Here is a 20,182-nt window from a genome sequence, read left to right on the forward strand (position 1 = left end):
TCACCTCCCTTGTCTGTGCCATGCGGAGTCTCCTGCCCCAGCCAAACTTCATCCTTTGGACCTTGCTACAAGGCAGATGGACCCAGTAAAGGTGGTAAGCCACATTCCAGTCTTCCTCTGCCCGCCCCTTTCTATAGATTGAAGCAGATAATCATGTGAGAGTATCGAGTTCTTACTACTAGCTGCGTGCACATGTGAAGATCGTTTTACCACTTACGTAAAAGTTTGGATCTTTAGTCTCTGTCATTTTCAAGAAAATAAACTTCTGTAGTTTAGCTAAAGAAAGGGAGCTATTTGATAAAGCTTCTTGCAGGCTCAAATGTGATTAATTTACCACAGCTTATTAAATTACCGTCAGCTGAGTTGCAGTAAGCCCAGGACTTGCACTTAACCTCGAGGGAATGCAAAGCAACAAGGCTCAGCTTAGACCAAAAAGGTCTCAGATAGGTCTTGGTACTTAGCATTTGTCACAAGCTAAAAATGTACACTGAGAGTGACCACAGCTCAGATGACTAAGTGTAATTGCTTAATGACAGTAAATCGACCGAGCTCTAAGTAGTCAGTCTTTTCGATTATCATGAGATCACAGGATAATTCAGTTGGGAAGGAAATTCAATAGGTCAGACCGGATTGCCCAGGACTGGACTCAAGAGCAAAACCAACCAACAAAAAGATACAAACTTTCAAAATTTTTACTGTATTTCCACAGTTTTGCACAGTAGCCTACCACACAGCTGTGTAACATTCACAAATTTCTTCAGTAACAAAATGTAAAATAACAGGGTACAAAAATAAGCACTTTAAGTGCTTTAATTCTACTTACCACGTAAGCGAGAGCAGGAGTTATAACCCTCACTGGCTTTTACACCAGACTATTGCTTCCACAGAAAAGCACCATGATGTGCCAAAGCCTGAAGCCTGACATCTGCTGCCAGACTGCAGCGAGCTCCCCAGGGCTCCCAGCGAGTTCACCGGGGCCAGCACAGGTGCAGCAGTTCTGCCATTTGTGGCACACAGCAGGACCAGACCTAACGGCACATCCTCCCTTCCCGTTCCCCTTTTCCCCATTATGTAGGCTGGCTGTATAGAGATAGATGCAATCCATGTTTAGAGGACCCTCTTCAGAATTGATCTTACTAGTCATCCCAAACCAAACAGCAGCTGAGGATTTTCTGAGCGCTGCAAGATCAACTCATAACTGTGCAGCACCAGGCAGGATTCATCACGCAGTATACTTTTCCTCCCCTTGTTTTTTTGCTTTGTGGTAGTGGTTGTAATCATTATACAGATCCTTAAAGACCTCCCTTACACCTGCTGGTAGCGATGCATTTAAGAACTTGATGTCCCGTTCAATGCAAAGGTCAAGGATGTGATATATCCCTTCTGTGAGATGTTTCTTCACAGCCGGGTGCAAAGTCACCTACAAGAAGAACAAAACTGCATTAAACTTGGAAGACAAAAAGGCAAGAAAACACCCTTTCCACAGTCAGTATATATTAAATGCTGACAACATGTTATCCAGTGCACCAGACCATCTGGAACAGCCCATTAGATAAAAGCCAAGATTTTGACTTGTGCAATATTTTCCTGATTTTTGCAAACATGTTTTGCAGAACAAGCATGCCCCTTGCAATAAAATGCACAAGAGTGCTACTATACACATTGCTGCGGAGGCAAAGACACTGATCATCCTGGAATCATATGAAAACTCCTCAGCAGAAAAACTGTAATTAAAAAAAACTAAAATACTGGCCCTGGATTACACATTTCAGTAGATTCTGTATGTCTCATATTAGCTGTATGCCACTAAGTCTCAGTTTCAAATGAGCACTGCCTTTAGGCTATTCTATCATTTACATTGGGTAGTCAATCAATTTTAACTTATCCCTTAACAACTTGATATTTATCTAACAATTTGTATCTGAGGACTTCAACGTATAAGCCTTAATAAAAGAAGCCTTCAAAAAGCTCAGGAGATGTGCACTTCCTTGATCTGTTTTAACATCGGGAATCAGGTACCTTGCCTGAAGTCATGCAGAAAGTTGAAGGACTACGACGAATGACTCAGGACTCCGTGCCCTGCTCCTGCCATTATAACCCCTGCTCAACCCCACAACCAGCAGAACCACCACTACTACCAGGAACATCAGTGCTGACTCTGGAGTCCTCTGGTGCTCCAAGCGAACTGGAATTTGTCCTGTGCTCACAATCACTTGCTAAAGACCTCACTGCCTGAGGCGGCGCTGGCCTCTGGCACAATCACATTATTTTTGCCGCAGAACCATGTCTTATCTTTGCTGAATCCCAAAATTAGCTTTACGCCTCCAGACTTAAGCCTCTACACTCCAGGCTGAATGAAAATTACATAAAAAGTGTCATTAAAATTCAGACTTTTTTCTTCCTGAGGCAACTAATAAACTTTCCACTAATGAAGTGCACTCCTAATCACTGTGACAGGCTCCTGCTCTTTTTCTGCCCTAAATGTCAAACAGCTAATATATTTTATTAGACCTACTAACATAGCTGGGAAAAACATAGAGCAGGCATTAAGGCACATAAGCCTTTCTTTGGATCTGTGACCCTCATGAGTTTGCACGTCCAAAAGTTTGTCATTTTTCCCCTCTATGTCAGTTGATCTGTTGGCTGGTTTATAACATGTTATTTCTCCCTACACCATGCACTAAAGTAACAGAACAGTTGAGCATCACAACTCCCAGTGAATGCGCTGGGCTGGCCTCTCGCTTCCTAGGGCAGAGAAATGACCGCAGAGAACGAGGACAGGAAAACCCCCAGCTATTGACAAGATGGACCAGATGTCCCACTTGGGATAAGCAGATATGTCAGAGCTGCAGTTAATGGAACCGCATCCCTTCCATCACAAATTAATCTGGACCCATGCGTTATTCGGGCCATTCTTGCTTTGCAGTGCAGTTTCCCATAAACACCCTCCAATAACACTATGGGAAGCAGAACCAAAGATTTAAACAGTTGCCATTAGTGGCTGGCAGTTAATTATGCTTACGAGTGTTTTATGGTCTATATAGTTAGCACAACCCATTTGTCAAGCATTACAGAGCTCCTGATATGAGACATTAAACGTGTGAAGAGGTATTTCACTATTGCTGAATTAAGCAACAGCTCATAGACAACAAGGGAAAAGCACTGCCAACAGCATGACAGAGGCTATAGATGCCACGCACTCCAGCACGGAATCTTTCTAGATTAACACAAAATAATTCACAAGGATATTTTATTTCCTGGTATAAAGAGGAAGTACTGAGGGAACTGTTACAAAGCTACTTTAGGAGTAAGTGACTGTTTAGGCCAGTAGCTTTCATCAGTTTTAGTTTGCAGACCCTTAAAAGGGTTCCAGTAAGTGTGCAGATGCCCATATGAAGACTTAAATCTACCAACATGTTTTTCTCAGTTACCTTTGACGGACCCCCAGGGTCTTCAGATCACAGGCAGAAAGCCACTGATCTGGACTCAGAAGAGAAGAATGGTTAAAGTTTTTCTCTCCATCTGCAGAGCAACATGAAAGATGTGTACGTGCCCCCTTAAGACAGGCATGCTGAGGCCTCCCCTTCCTCCGAGATCCATCAATTCTCACCAGTCTAATGAGCAAATAAATCATCACCTACTTGTGATCTATCTATTCTGTCAGACAGAAAACACCCCTTTGTTACAGCGTCTGGTGGCTCACTACACCACTTCCCCTTTCCACGCCCAAAGGTTCCATGCATACATTACTGATCTGTGGTTTCAGCTATCATCCATCACTTTCCATTTCCCAGTGAAAAGTATTGCGCAAAACTTTCCTAGAAGTCTCACGAGACTTTGTACACTGCTAATACTGAGTAAGTGTCCATTTAACTTGGAAAGGTCATTTGACAACTGAAGTCAGACTTTCTGAGTAAAGGCTCTACATTCAGCGATGAACAGATTTCAGAGTTCAGAGATAAAGCAGAAGTAGTCTTAACAGTAATTTGTCCCTAGTATTTGCTGAACTACTATGTTTACTATGTAAACAATAACCAACTTACCAGGAAGACTAAATAACGTGGCTAAAAACTGACATATCCCATTGTTTTGCTCCCAAACCTTGGAAAAAAGCTGGGCAATCAAGAAGGCAGCTGAGTTTAAGCTATGTAACAACCTTCATGGTTAGTTACATTGGTTACACCGTAATCCTTCAGAAACATAGGACCTGTTGGGATATTTTTGTGGTAAGAGCCTAAAATCAAAGACTAAAATTCCTTTTTGTACTTCAGCTCACGCCCAGGCCAGAGCCACAAATAATCAATTTGCAGCTACTTGCAACACAAGCAGCATTCAAACCCTGGTGAAATCTAAATGCATTAGGCTGAACAGAATGACAATTTGAACTTAGGTCTGGATGTGAAAAGCTACTGACCTGGCTCTGGCATTCGTAATAGTAGGAGTAGTTGTTTTCAGCAAGGATGGGAATATCATCTTTGGTATGGAAGGAGAATTACTGAAAAGCTAACAATTCTCTGGCTTGGTAACATTTTCTCCATTCCCTTAATCATTTAGACCAGATTAAAAGACATTTTCCGGGAGAATTTTTCTCCGTTACTTTGCTAGACGGGGCACTAACTGCTATCAATCCTGGACAACTGAGACTAGCTGGGAGAAGAACCTAACTACCACATGAAGCAAAAAGAACACCCAACGTGACAGAAAAGCAAAGCAGTTCTGTAAATAGGCATTGCATTGTTTTGCCTTGAAAAAAACACACAGCCCACAACTTTAGAAAGTTTTCAGGAGCTGGGTAAGAAAGATTCTCAGGAGGTCTTGCTCAAAATAACAGAGTCTGCATCAAACCTGTATCCCCATGAGGCACAGCAACTTTTATAACTTCACAGATTTTACAAAACTTAGCACAGCTGCCTTTGGAACAGGAACTCCAAAGCCAGCACAATACCACGGTACTTTCAAAATGAATGAGAACATGTTACCTTCTGCAATTCAGTCACATACTGAGCCACAATGAAAGCAGAAAACACAGTAAAGTCCTCCATTTCTGCAGCGAGATGAGTATACATTCGTTCCACCAAGTGTGCACACTTCAGTATAACTTCAAACTCATCTGTGTTGCCTAAAACAGAAAGTCAGTTGCAGTCTGGCATTTAAGGCTTAAAACCACTTGGAAAAAACCAAAGAATCACCCAGCCTTCTATATGATTCTTGAACTACACAAAGCCAACACCAGCTTGCCCATTTTATCTTCTTTTCTTATCAAGCCACAGCTGAGAGGCCCCCCACACCTCCACAACACACCATGCATCTCTTCCAATGGTTATTTTCTAAGAGCACACTGATTGCCACTCCACGTGCACTGCAAGGCAAAAAGTATTTGTTATATATGCTGAAGTGCTAAAAGCAGCAGCTATAGTCCCTTCCATGATTCAGTCCCATCTAGCACTGTGGAGGAGAGAACAAGGAGACTGGAAAATTATATTCTCTACCTACAGAAAATCAGAAGACATCTCTTGGAGACAGCATAATAAGAAAGCTTTCTGATGAGATTTATTATGCGGAATACAGCAGCAGAAGCCACAGCACTGGAGATATTTAAAGTGAGACTGCAGAGATCACCTGAGAATCTACCCTTTCAGTAGGCAGTGAATGAAGAGAACTAACACAAACAAGGGAGAAGGGAAATATAGAAATTATTTTCATGTGATCTGTTATGAAAATAAAAAAATCCTGCAAAGATAAACAGCATGTTTTTAAACTTTAGGATGCCATGTACCCATAAGTTTCCTGTGACCCTTACCTTACGTAAACATATTAGAGAAGCTAGCAAATTCTCACAGTTTGGCACCAGTTTAACATACCTTTTCCTCTATCATTGAGCCTTTGTTAGTATATTCCTCCACAATGCATACATACACTTACATTTGCCTGCACTTATGGGCAACATATCAGCTGAGATAAATCTGAACATGGAATAAGCTGCAGGACATCAGTGGAAAGCTGGGATACAAGCAGTTGCAGGCCATGAAGTCAACTTGTCTCAAAAAGTCGTCACCACTATTAGAGACAGGGTATTTGTGTCCTGACCAGCATAAAGCACAGGAGGATTACCTTAGTCGCTGCGAACATCTTCGACTTGGCTACTTTGACAATGCAAATTCTTTAACAACTTCCAGTAATAAGTCTTTTTTTTTTTCTTCCTTTTGAGATATTTTATACTAATTCCAAATCCTTGACCATACAGATGTATCATCTAATCCCAACTGATGCTTCAGATATGTGTAATGTTCTGGCTTTATGCTTAGCACAGAATGGTGACAATTCAGGTCTGTAGTAAACATAGTTCCAGTCTCAAAAAGCTCCATTTAGTAGGATCTATTTGGGGCTATAACTCAGAGAGTTCACAGTCATCGTGCTTTCAGGCACAGAGATTGATAGGAAGAGTAGAAATTGGGCACAGCCAATGCAAATAACAACTTCCAGTAATAAGTCTTTTTTTTTTTTCTTCCTTTTGAGATATTTATACTAATTCCAAATCCTTGACCATACAGATGTATCATCTAATCCCAACTGATGCTTCAGATATGTGTAATGTTCTGGCTTTATGCTTAGCACAGAATGGTGACAATTCAGGTCTGTAGTAAACATAGTTCCAGTCTCAAAAAGCTCCATTTAGTAGGATCTATTTGGGGCTATAACTCAGAGAGTTCACAGTCATCGTGCTTTCAGGCACAGAGATTGATAGGAAGAGTAGAAATTGGGCACAGCAAGCCTTATCGGTTCCTGTATACTTGCCAGCCAGTCAGTGAAGAATACCTTATTCACCTAAAGCAGGGCTGTCTGGATGCAGCTCCACAGGAGCCCCAGTTATCTTCATAAGCCCACGATACTACAAAGCTCATCCTCAATTTTACATGAAGGACAGATAGGGCTAATGGTTTCAATGCCACAGCTAGGTTTTGAGGACTTTGCTTCTGGTGTCAGACTGCCCTGTTCCGCATCTCCTCTTCTAGAACATACAAAATTACAGTGTGTGTATATATAGTGCAAAAGTGGAAGAGATATGGTACCTCTGTCTCCTTTCTGACGTCCTTCATGCATGACAGAAACCACCAGACGATGGAAACTGTTCAGAAAAGATGGTGCTGCTTTCAACAGCACCTGCAAAGACATGAAATAAAAACATCTGAGATTATGTAGTAAAGGGAGTGGAGAGGGTAGAGGTGCACCACCCCACAGTCTGAGGGAAGTCAATTCCTGTGAAGGAAACTATATAGCTTATACAGCTGTCAGGAGCAGAGACTATCTTTTCATTCTGCATCCATACAGTACCTAGCACATGAGAATCCTGGAGCAGGACTGCAGTCCTCACCATATGCAAACACAAATAACAAGTAAGCACCATATTAGTTACTCCATCTCTCCAAAGCAGCATTTGATTTAGTAACCTAATGTCTAGGGGATTTGTTCTTGCTGGTAGAGACCCGTGTAGCCAGACAGATTCACAGAACGCAGGGTCCAGTAACACTACAGATCACTGTGTGGAAACAGCCTGGATAGGCAGCTTTCTACCACAGGGTTTTTGTAAGAGCATTTTAGCAGTGCGCACTGTCTTGCTTTTAGAATTTGCCATTTCCCCATCTTTAACTTTCTTCACTCTCAGTCCTAATACAAATGCATGAGACCCCTTTCCTGTTTTCTTCCACCTCTGCCTACATATTCCATGTAGGAGTATCTCCAACCCTGTGCAAGTCCTGGCACGTCTTCACTTTCCCGTGCCAGAAAGCTGACAAGAACACCAGGATGGTACAATGTTGGAAGGTCACCAACTTCTAACATGTCTAAGCCCTGTTTTCAAAGGACTGCAGAATCTTGATCTCCAGTGAGAATGAGGTCCTAGAGCCTGAGCCATTTGTGCTTCTAGAAATCAATCATAAAAAAGGGAAAGTTTTATTCTAATCTAGCATCAGATGTTGATAAGCAATCTGCTGCCAAAGACCAACAATGCAGGCATAAAACAAAGCAGGAGAACAACTGAAATGATGTGATTTTGAGATTCCCAGCCTTTTAAATGACAAGCGGTACAAAGCACTTTCATACTATCAGGACAAATTATTTCAAAACCACTATTAAAAAAAAAATTCTCATCACTGGCCTCTGTGTTGGTTATTTCTACCTTTTTCCCTCCTCCCACCCCCTCACAGATATACCTTTGGATGGCACTGCACAATAGAGAAGAGCACTTCGTGGACTCCCAGGAAAACACCGCGATAGTCTTCTGTCTTCAGGTGATCCAGAGGGACTGTTAGGAGAATGCTGAATGCCAATGCCACATGGTGTGGATTCAAGAGAACCCCTTCTCCTTGCCTTAGCAGAGCTGCTACAGCCTCTAGAATAGGTACAACTATGGTGGAAACCAGTGACTGGTCCTGACAGGCCTCTTTGGTTTGCATCTACAAGACAGGAAACAGGTAAGGAAGAGTGCATTAGCCAGCTATCACTACCATTTGCACACCAGAGAACCATAACGCTCTGACTTGAGTCAATGGAACTAGACTGGTGCAAGCTGGACTGGCAGGGAGACTCCTGCACTTTAGCCATTTTCGTGCAAGGATGCATATGATGCATTTCAAGCAAGCACTGCTGTGAGTGTGGAACGGTAACCACTCCCCAGTCCCCTGACAAACCAGCACCTCTTTGGACCTCCTCACATGAATGCATTGATGCAGTTCTCTCCTTTACAAGCATGCACACCTACCAAAAAAGGGCAGAAATTGCATGTTCACGATTCCCAGGCATTGTAGGGCCAACCTCTGACAAATTCTGGTGCAGAGACACCATCACCATGAGAGAAGAAAAACCTACATCACTAGGTTCATACGCTGTACAAATGAACGACAGGAAACCTGGGTTTGGTTACTTTTGGTTAAGTTTCCCATTCATAATTCAGTGAATTTATATTATTATTTTTTTAATATGAGCACGTTTTTCTTTTTGTTTTGCTGCTGTTGGCTTCTGCTGCGACACGTGGCTGACAGTTACCTTGTCCTTTGGACAGGAGGAAGGACAGGAGACTCGGACTCTTTTCTCTGCAGCCTAACAAGTTTCTCCTAAGCTCCAGATTGCATGGTGCAGTCCCAGAAAATTACTGATAATAAGAAATGGAAGACCTACACACTGCGCTCGCAGGAGGAGATTTACTCGAGGAAGGAGAGAAAGGGTCTAGACAAAAAGTAGAGGTGAGTCTGGTACGGATTTGTCTAGTATCCACAACTTTTTTGTTCCTGTATGCCTCTGTGCATGTTAGATGTAACCACTACAGATTGCAACAAATAAAAGGGATAGGTAATGAAGTTACAATAAAGAGATACTTACAGCTAAAGCTGTGATTATCTGTGGGCTGGCAAACCAGAAAGCCTTCTCTTTGTCTCCACTTAATGGGCAGCTGAGCAACAATTTGGTTAGCGTAACAGCTGACAATACTTCCTGCAGAAAGCAGATTGATGATCAGTCCCGGGTACAAGATGCACTGGCTCCTTTGAAGTACAGAAGAGCTCTTCCAAGGACAGTGGCAGTTTTGAGCATTACCAGAGCCTTGACACATGAAAGTCCTCCCACCAACAGATCCCTTTGGAAACTGTGAAGTAAGCAGCAGCTCAACAAAATTCAATACGCTGAGCAGCACTGGCCCAGATGTACTGCATGCTACGTTTATTTTAGAATCAACTTACTGTACAAAAAGGCTTACGTGATTTTTAAGAAAGCAAAGCCTTCTCCTTCAACTGCCACTAGATAACAGAGGGAAGCAGGGGTAATATAGTACTCTATACGCTCAGAATGCTGCATTTGGCAGCAGGGGTTTTTTTACTTGCTGGCTGTTACGACAGACTGATAAAAGAAACATATTACAAGCTATACTCAGGTAGCAGGAATTATATGCATAGTTTAGGAATTCCAGATACACTTTCAAAAAGACATATCAAGAATTGGTGCAGCACGTCCATGTCTATTTCTGACAAATAAGACAAAGCCAGATAAACCCCCAAGTTTAATCCAAGTTTCATTCTCAAGTCACTGAGCTTTCTGTGGAGGGTACAGCTGGCTGTTTTGCCAGAAGTGTTCCATATGTCACCACTGCTGCTTCAGCTGCTCTGGAGAAAGGCATAGTATTTAAAAAGCTACTGAGTGGTATCTGGTTATTACAGAGTAATGTAAAAGTCTTTATAGAGACAAATACCAAAAGCACAGGTGCAGTTTGGGTTTTACTTAAAAATGCCAGCATTTCTAAAAGTGCCTTTAACCCTGTTAAGAAGAGCCACAGGCAAACAGTGGTTAAACTCACTGACTGCTAGTATCTGTTGTGCAAGAGCTCTGATTGGCAAGTAGAAAAAAAATCTCAGCATGGCCTGTAACATCACAACTGTGTGATTTCTGTTGACAATACATGGAATTAAGACTGCTGAGTCCTTAAACGGGACAGAAAGTTTTTCCAGTAGGTTTCCATGATCTTTCCACCTCTCTCAATTTATATCCAGAACTTAGCACAGTCACCAAGCCCTTAACCGTGTAAATTAATTTGACCTGACCACTGAACATAAAGCAGGAAGAGGAAAAAAATATTTATCAGATGTCATTCAGCCAACAAAATCTTTTCAAGATACAGAAAAATGAAGAAAGAAGTTGACAACAAACTAAGCTCATGCCTTACTTTAGCCTTCTGTTGCCAAACATTTCTCATTTCAAGTCCCTGCAGCACCAGCCTCATTATGGTATAAAACTCCTCGGCAGAGCAGTTTCCCAGCAGCTGGACAAGCACCTCTGTCAGCTCCATCTCTATACTTTGGATCACCTGGGTTGTGACTGCAGGACCTGCATATTCAAGAGATACAAGCATGTCTTAATCAATTGCCAGGACAGGGACTTCCACAGGTAAGAACAGGGCGAATCGGACCTTAAAACTGCTCTGTGGGTACCTTTTTAACACTCAAACGCATAGAGGGCCCCACGCTTTCCCCTTGCCTCCCTCCCCACTAGTGCAATGAATTGCTGCTCTCAAGTATTTCCTACCCTAGGGTTCACAGAGCAGACATCATACCAATAAAAAGCCTTCAGTAGTATGGAAATACTACAACAAAGCGTGTGCACAAGCCAAGGGAGTAGGCTAAACAAGCCACAGGGCTTTACTACAAATGCCGGCCAGAGAGCCATCACAAGTCAAAAAAGCATTAAGCTGACAAAGTTTAGGTCTCTGCTGATCGTAAGTCACACTCCCCACTTACTCGACTATTACTACGCAGACAGTCTGGAACTAGCTTATATCTTAATTGATTCTGAAGACTTGTTTTTCAGTTCCACAATGCTGAAAGTCATCTTCAACACGAATCCATGTTTCATCTTACTGAATACTTTACTTATTCATCAGAAATTCTCACAGCTTTTTACAGTGATTAATTATGTCTCCAGGCTAAAGCACTAGCAATCTTAGACTAGTAAAGTGAGGCACAGGATGAGAGAGAGAAAAGTCAGCAGAAAAATTACAGCAATTGACAGCTCCTCATGGTCCCTAGTTCTAGTGTCAAATCCCTGCTCTCAGTGCCCTTACGGAACCCCACAACACTGAAATGCAAGCCAGGGAAGAGACAGACTAAGCCTGTATCTATGTGTAAGTTCTAGCTCAAACCTAACTGCGCAAATTCAAGATCACATTTTCCATGGAGAGCTGTGCTCTGTTCTTAACTACCTAATGCCAATATAAACATTGAGATCATGACTGTAGTACACTTGAGCAGTAGCCTTCAAAGTGGCGCGCGCACCCCAAGGTGTGCACAAGACAATCTGTTGGGGTGCAGGAATTATAAATAAAGTATCTTTAATAAATAAAATAAAATGTAAAAAGTGTTTATTTCATCTTTATCTCATGTTTTAAAACTTTTTTTTGTGTATGCTTTGTAATGTATGTAGTATGCTAATAGAGTAGCACATTCATATAATTTATAAATAAACATATATTGAAGCTGCATGCTCAATTTTTTTTTTTTTACTGATAGGCATGCACAATCAAAAATGTTTGGAGACCACTGCACTAGAGCATGTTAGTAGTAAGTTCGACAAATTGCAACTGTTCGGAGAAGTCAAAGAGAACAGTTATGTCTATGCTGTCTTTAGTTCATCTCGCTTTCTGAATGAGACAATATAAAGTAGCTATTAGGTCACACAGCTGGCAAGAGAGGTTTTTCATGTCATTTCTAGCTCTGGCTCTTTATCTGATGGGGATAAAGGCACCGATCTGCTGATCTCCCACAGACTATCAGAATTACGGGTGTTCAGCTTCCTTAACAGTTAGGTGATTTCCATTGTTTTATACTGATAGGCAGCACAATCAAAAATGTTTGGAGACCACTGCACTAGAGCATGTTAGTAGTAAGTTCGACAAATTGCAACTGTTCGGAGAAGTCAAAGAGAACAGTTATGTCTATGCTGTCTTTAGTTCATCTCGCTTTCTGAATGAGACAATATAAAGTAGCTATTAGGTCACACAGCTGGCAAGAGAGGTTTTTCATGTCATTTCTAGCTCTGGCTCTTTATCTGATGGGGATAAAGGCACCGATCTGCTGTTAGTAGTAAGTTCGACAAATTGCAACTGTTCGGAGAAGTCAAAGAGAACAGTTATGTCTATGCTGTCTTTAGTTCATCTCGCTTTCTGAATGAGACAATATAAAGTAGCTATTAGGTCACACAGCTGGCAAGAGAGGTTTTTCATGTCATTTCTAGCTCTGGCTCTTTATCTGATGGGGATAAAGGCACCGATCTGCTGATCTCCCACAGACTATCAGAATTACGGGTGTTCAGCTTCCTTAACAGTTAGGTGATTTCCATTGTTTTATAACCTTGCCTATCAGATCCAAAAATAGATGAGTATTTTACTGTAAGGTCCTCTGAGATCCTCAGATAAGACATATCAGATCTGACCTGGTGCACATCAGCTGCTTCAGTGGTGCCTACTATACCAACTACATGAGTAGAAGGACACTGCACCTTCAGCCCTGCATCCAGAAGTATTACCACGTTCCGGTTACTGTCAAAATGCTGTACAGGGATGAGTAACCGAGGACCTCAACTCTGTTAAGATGCTTGCATCTTCCAGAAGAAGATCATTACCAAATTAGATGGTGGCTGTGGTCCAGGTATCACAACATTGCCTCCTTGAAAATTTTCCTGTTATGCTTTTTTAAAAGGATAGCCTACTGCTTTAACACAAGTAAATAGATACAGACTTTTCAAAAAGCTGTATGTTTTGCTAAATGGCTTTTAACTTGCCTCTGCGCTGCAAAATTAGCAAAGGAAGTGGAGAAAGGGAGTTTTCATACCAGTGAGAAGCTTTTTTATAGCAAAAACAACCGTGACTGCAGTTTCTTTTCCAGGATACAGCTCTGGCACTGAGCAGAAGACGGTTAGGAACTGCAACGCAGACTGAAGGAACTGCAGATTACCTCCTGCGCAGGGCAGCTCTCTCAGTATCTGAGAGTAAAACTTTTGGTACAGTTTAATACGGGGTTGTTCCAAAAACCCACTGGGCTCCTTCTGCCAGCCCTTCTTGACAGCATGGCTCAGATCTGCTTTGAGAAGAGTAGTGACAGATGGTATGAATGCTACAGGCAAAGGCTGATTTTGGGTGTTACTCTGAAGACCGTGTTCAACAGTTCTGACCATCTGCAGGACTACTGGCTCCAACAGAGCAGACAGTACATCTGCAGACTGCAGCTTCTTTTCTGGCAGCTGCTGAAGGTAGGGTGTGACGACATGACACAGTGTGGTGAATGCCATGAGCAGTAACTGCCCAGCTGCGGGATTCCAGTTTTTCCAGCTTTTGGTTTTCGCTGCACCAACGTCTGGCTTGCAGCTCACCAGGAAAGACATGAACTTTTCCAAGTTGAGCCTCACACTTTGCCTTCTTTCAATAATCATCTGAAGAAAGTTTTCCAAAAAGGCTTGGACTTCCTGGAGATACTGTGCCCAAACAGGAACAGTCAAAACATCAGTGAAGAATTTGCTAGCTGTGAGCTGGGAGGTCATGACAGCCTCAAGAACATCGCTGGCATGAAACACCTTAAAAACAGAGTTGGCATTCCTGCCGGCTTGCAGGCACCTCAGGAGGTGGAAGCAGGTACTTAAAAACTTCAGCAATAACAGCTTACTGCAAGAGACACTAGCCCTGGTATTGGCTAGCAGGGACAGCAGCACCAGAAAACACCGGGTACAGTCAGAGGGAAGAATACTATCTAGTTTCAGAAGAGAAGCAATTTCTAGCAAACCCAAGCAGCTTTCCAGCTGACTTTCTTTCAGGATGACAGGACAGCCATTTTTTGCTAACACTTCTATACATTCGGCAACTTTCTTCAGTGTTTTCCAAGACAAGCTGAGTTCATCCTTTAGCAGTTTGTTTTCTGACGGTGCTTCCAACGGGTCAACAGGTCTGCAAGGAGCCAGGATTTCTTCGTGCCAAGGAGTATTACCTGCAGACAGCTGCTGAAGTGGCAAATCTACTGAATCCCTAGCAGCAGAGGGCAGCACCCTAGCAAACTGATGAATAAGTCTTGTCAGAAAAGCACAATGCAGGACCTTCATTTCTGGTAGAAAGGAGCTATGCATCAAACCAAGAGATATCTTTCCAATGCTGACAGAAGGCTCCGGGTCTGCATCAGCTTCCTGAGCTTTGGCCAATACTAACGTCTCTAGAAGCACATTTGCAACGTACTCTACATCTTTCAGGGAAATATACGGCAACAGGATAGTCAGATTGGAGATGACGAGGTGCCAGTGGGCCGTGGGGTAGGTGAGATGACTTATCGCGCTGATATCTCCATCCCATGGTTCAAATTCTCCCCTACTCATGCTTGATCTCCCAGACTCCAGGATGAAAGCTGCAGCATGCTGCAAGGCCTGTAGGTCAGCTTTGGTCTGCATTAAGATCATCTTCATTTTCTGAAGTGTGAGCAGTTCTAAGCAGTACTTACTAGTGGAAGCAAAACTGTTTGCAAGTTCCATGACTCTCTCCCAGCACTGCTCCTCCACACCAGGGAGGAAAGCTGAAATGCCCCCGTGCCTTGCAGCAGATGCAGTAACAGCACCAGCAATTTCAGCTGCTGGAGACACATATTTACTGCAGCTAACACCAAACAAAGTGTCTACCTCAACCCAAGTGTAAACAAGGAGGAGAGCAGAGTCACTGGCCTTTCTCAGCCAAAGGTCTGACTTCTCTTCCTCTCTTCTAGGAGCCTGCAGCAGCTCCATCAGTGGCTCAATTATTCCCTTCTGCATCTTTGCCAGCAGACTCTGAGTGCGAAGGACCACAGGGGAAGGAGTGACATCATCTAGGCTCCTCATGTTGAACAGAAAAGCATGCAGCACCGAGCTCACTGACAGCAGCTTCAAGGCCATGTCAGATGACCCTTCAACAGCAGGAACGATAAGGGTCTGGCATTTCTCCACAAAGAGACACAAAATGTCCAGAATCTGGTTGGGTGGCAGTTCAAGGAGGCACTCACGAAGTTTTACTGTCAGGTCAGCAGAGAAGACAGGCAGCCTCAGTTCATCAGCAGCTGGCCGGCAAATGACTGTCAGCACCTCCTCAAAGAGTCGTGGGAACTGTCGCAGCTTGGAATAAGTCTGAAACATGGTGTTGATGAGAGCCTCCTGGGGCTTCTTCGTACGTGGCTCAGAGACCTTGGCATCAATCCAAGCCGAGGCCACTAAGTCATCCAAGTCTGGCTCTACTATAAGGTGGTTTAATGACATCAAGAGTTTGAGACACCTGAACCAAGCAGGGATGGAAGCTTGGGAGTGACTCATCAACATCTGTGCTAGCTTGCGGTAAAACCCAAACTGTATCTCCTTGTGCCGGATACGGTCACTGGCAACATTATAGATATCACTGCTAAGCACCAAGTTCAGAAGCTGTTCCAAAGCAAGCAGCTCTGTGCTCCAGTCCGCAGGAGAGAGCGCATCCTCCCTCACGCCCAGCTGTAGGCCAGAGAGCCTGAGACAGCCGAAAAGCCTGCTGAGCATGTGGAAACACACAAGGTAGTTTTCTGCCTTACAGTATGAGTCCAGAAAGAGCTTATATAGCAAGGACACCGAACCAGCCACAACAGCTCCATGGAGGGCAGGTTCACAAAAGCCACTGCCCAGCTTGGTCTGCACTGTGTTGACTGGTAGCAAAAGACTTTTCAAAGCTCCTTTCTTCTTCTCCTGGAGCTCCTGTTCTGGCAGCAGCTCCTCTTTGTAGGATGAGAAAAGCTCAGGCTGGAATAACCCAGCCTGCAGCAAAGTTTCTACTTGGTTTCGGATTTCCCTGCTCAGGTGCTGACGCACGTGGTTGTCATCTGCTTGTGTCCAGCTTCTCACAGTCAGCAAGTGCCTCAGGAGCAGACACGGCTGGAGCAAGTGACTTGTCACTTGCCCAAACACACGATTTGGGTTGGTTTGCTGCCTCTGGATCAGGAGGTACTGAGCAAAGGTAAGTTGGAGGACGCTGAACACCTGGGAGCCCACAGTGTTGTCAGAAGCCAGCTGCTGACATGCCAGCTTGCTCAGCTTGCTGAGGAGATCAACCAAGAGCTCACACTTTGCTGTGTAAATGATGGACAGTGAAGGAGTAGAAAGAATGCCACTGGAGCAACTCAGCACTGCGCCAATGTTTTGCTGTGTTTTTTGAGAACAGGCCTCTGATAATCTTTCATTTATGACCTGAAGATTGAAAAAAAAAAAAAAAATAAAAAAAAAAACCCACAGTCAATTTTGCACACAAAGATAAAGCTCATCATAATGAACCAACACTACCTTCTGTGAGCTGTGGCTGCAAGAAGGAAGCAACAGGGACCTGCCAACAGCTGCTGCTGGGCCTCTCGTATTGTGGGTCTCAAACTAGAAGCTCTTCTGGCCAGAACAGTGTCCCTGCATTTGTTTGCACCACAGGATGAGTGAGGAAGCCCTCCTTCAGTATGTGTGCTACCGGCAACAGCATAAGACTATCCATACTTGATCCTAACAGTTGATCTGCAGAAAGGGAGTAGGGGTAAATTCCCTCCCTTCTTGCAAGGTCCCCAAAATTATGTTCCAGACAAAAAATCACACACAACACACTTCCTACCTTTGATCCAGGAAGCTTATTCAGTAAGAATGTCCACAACTAAATATCATCTTCATATTTTAAAAAGAGCCAGTTTCCTGTGCTGATATCTGGAATGTGAAGGACGGTTCTCTCTCCTCTTTGAGGCATACACAGTTCTAAAGAATTAACGTTTACTTGAACTTGCATTTCCCTTCCTTTTCTCAAACTTTGTGTTGATTTCCCTATGGTTTTCTCCTTTGATCGCCTTTTTATTTGCTCCCTTTTCTCACCTCCAGATAATCTTGTCCACAAACAAATTCAGTAACGATTTACAAATCTGCCTCTATTCCAGAGTTAAAAATCTCATCTGTCTCCTTACACCTTGTAGTGGATGGTTCATCTCCTCAGTTCAAGCCCCACTGGACTAAAGCAGATCCTTAAATTCTTTCCACTGGACCCTCTACCACCTCTGTCCTTGGTCTTTAGGGTACTCTGGCCTGTATCTCTCACCTAATCTTCAGCCAGCCAGGTTTTCACACCCAGACCATGTTTAAATTTGGCACACTTTCTGCGTAGCATCTATGAAGCACAGATTTCATCCAAGCAATTCTCTGTACTTCACAAATCAATTTCTGCAGGTAAAGACAGTTCTCTCCTGCTTCCTTCCAACCAGATCACAACTAAAAGGGTCATTTTTCCAGCCATTTTGACTGCCTTTGCAGCCATCCACTAATCCTGCTATTTCTGTAATCAGGAAGCTGGATAAGAAGTTACACTTTCTGGTTCAGTTCCAAACTCTAGCTGAAGTTTCCCCCATTCGCTTTCAGCTGAGGCTAAAATAATGATATGATTAAGATCAATAACGATTCAGTGCCACCACCGTTCAGAGTCATCATTAAGAACCTGTAGGGTCTGCTGAACAGCATGTCACACTGCACAAGTACTCAAGCCAAATACACCGATGAGCCCCATTTACAGTGAGGGAAAATCTCTCTCTCCCTAAGATTCCCAGACAAAATGGCAACATAAGCAGTAAATAATATAGCATAGCAACATATGGAACTGAGCCTTTACTTACCTATTGAAATATTTAAACCAGTTCACTCTCTGATAGTTTGAAGAAGTTAAAGAGAGAGAGGAAGATTAACCTTGAGGTTATTATTAGAATGCTCTGCCATTTTCAACCTTAGTGCTGCACAAATACAAATTGTATCGCAGAACAGAAAAGAGAAATTTTTATTAGAGGTCCTAAAAGCCATCAGATTACTTATTATATATTTCATGTAATACCCTGTACTGTGAGGAAGAGTCACGTACTGTAGAAGATATGCACTGCTATCCAGCATGTTACAAAATATCCACAGTTTTAGTTACCTGTGCAATTGAAAAACTGAGACCGATTGTCTTCCCACTTTTTAAGAGATTCTGTAGTCTTCTACTATGGATAATGTTGTCTAGATATGCCCAGAGTTTCTCAACAACTTCATCCTCCAGTTCAGGTTTCTTACTGTAGTATGAAACCAATGCATGGCTTACCCAATCGAGTAATACCTGTTAACAAAAGGGGAAAAAAGTAATCTTTAATAACCCACAGGTGAGAACAAGACAAATGTAGTACCTCTTCACAATTACAGCACTCATACCTTGAGAACTGGTCTACATCCAAGCAGAACAGGGTCTGAATGAGCAGAGAAGTCCACCCTTGTAGGTTTTAACCAAGGTCTAAATTCCTAAGAGCTTTCATTCTAAATCCAATGTTGGCCCTGTGGTCCCCTGTACCCTCCCAAGACAAGCTTTCAGGAGTCAACATCCTAAGGCCCTTTCATCGGCGTACAATTCTGACAGTCAATACTGATTAGCAAACGTAGTCTTTTAAATCAAAACTTAAAGAATCAGATGGTTTTCACCTTCTGACAACTGGTATTCCTTTCACATCCTCCTCTTGGTATGTTTAAATTTACTACCTAGAAATTCAGGCCTAGGAATTTAGACGTGTGCAAATTGGAAAAGGTTGAAACCTATTAATTTAAATTATTGATTTCAAAATACAATGACGGTGTATGGCTAGGTTTAATATTCTAAGTAACTGAAATAAGAGGAACTCAAAACACTGATCTCAGACAGCGCAAACACTAGACTCCACAAGACTACTAGGCTGGAGGAGCGGCACAAGACACCCCTCACACCGGGAAACACTGAACAGACCTTCAGGAAACAGGGTCAAAACAAAAGACTTGAGGGGAGAGTGTGGGTTCCAAGCATCTTCCAAGGAGATGCCCATGAATCCAGAGCGCACTCTTTCCATGTGCACAAATTTAGACCACTAGGAAACATGTGTGTAGCTACAGTCAGTTCTCCCACCCTGAAGTTCTTGTTAAGTATGACCACAAGCATCAGACTTTAGAGCATCCTGTATAGGATATAATGAACAACGCTAATGACAGCTCTGAAGACAATGGTTTCTCATCTATCTGGGAGACAGAACGCACATACTACCCTCTCTATAAGAGAGACTCTTTATTCCTGCCCTAATGCAGATCTTTCTGCTGAAGCTACTTGAAAGATGATGGTATGAAAACGTTTCATACAACCACACAGAAATCAAAAGCCACCCACAACTCACCATCAGAGCTACGGTGCTATTGCACTACTACCTAGGGTCAAAAGCTTAAGCAACTAGATCTGGATTTTATGAATCAATTCATCCTCAGCAGCAATTAATTATTGGGAATTTTTTTTTCTTTCGCAGTTTACCATTAGAGAGCACTTACTTGCTCTTTATTAGGAAGCACGCACTGGTGAGAAACCCACGCAAAATGGGCTAGTTTGAGTTTGTCTTCCCAGGAAGTCTTGGCGCTTTTCAGCTTCAGGTAAATCCCAGAGTAGATCGCTGCCATGGGGACAGCACCTGGGCCTCCGAGGGCGAAGAGACACGACTGAAAGAAACGCCGAAGAGAAGGCAGTAGGACGGGAAGGCCGCCGCGCACCCACCGCTCGGGCCCTAACCTCCCCCCCGCCCGCCTCCCCCTCAGCGGAGCACACCAGGCCCCACGCTGCCCCGCTCCCCGGTCC

General features: G+C 43.1%; 1 protein-coding gene across 1 annotated transcript in view; it reads right to left on the reverse strand.

Moving 5' to 3' along the window:
- Positions 1-671: 671 nt before the first annotated feature.
- The window catches only part of URB2 (URB2 ribosome biogenesis 2 homolog (S. cerevisiae)), a 20,614-nt gene continuing 1,103 nt past the window's right edge, over positions 672-20,182 (reverse strand). The window contains exons 2-10 of the mRNA XM_009281779.2: positions 19,882-20,046; positions 18,485-18,661; positions 13,368-16,746; positions 10,709-10,869; positions 9,376-9,486; positions 8,211-8,453; positions 7,071-7,161; positions 4,980-5,119; positions 672-1,420 (exon numbers count right to left, since the gene is read on the reverse strand). Of these exons, the coding sequence (XP_009280054.1) occupies positions 1,223-1,420; positions 4,980-5,119; positions 7,071-7,161; positions 8,211-8,453; positions 9,376-9,486; positions 10,709-10,869; positions 13,368-16,746; positions 18,485-18,661; positions 19,882-20,007 (4,626 nt within the window). The 5' untranslated portion in view covers positions 20,008-20,046 and the 3' untranslated portion in view covers positions 672-1,222. The remainder of the gene's footprint in view (positions 1,421-4,979; positions 5,120-7,070; positions 7,162-8,210; positions 8,454-9,375; positions 9,487-10,708; positions 10,870-13,367; positions 16,747-18,484; positions 18,662-19,881; positions 20,047-20,182) is intronic.

Source organism: Aptenodytes forsteri, unplaced genomic scaffold (genome assembly GCF_000699145.1).
Source record: "Aptenodytes forsteri isolate BGI_AS27 unplaced genomic scaffold, ASM69914v1 Scaffold132, whole genome shotgun sequence".
Classification (NCBI taxonomy): Eukaryota; Metazoa; Chordata; class Aves; order Sphenisciformes; family Spheniscidae; genus Aptenodytes; species Aptenodytes forsteri.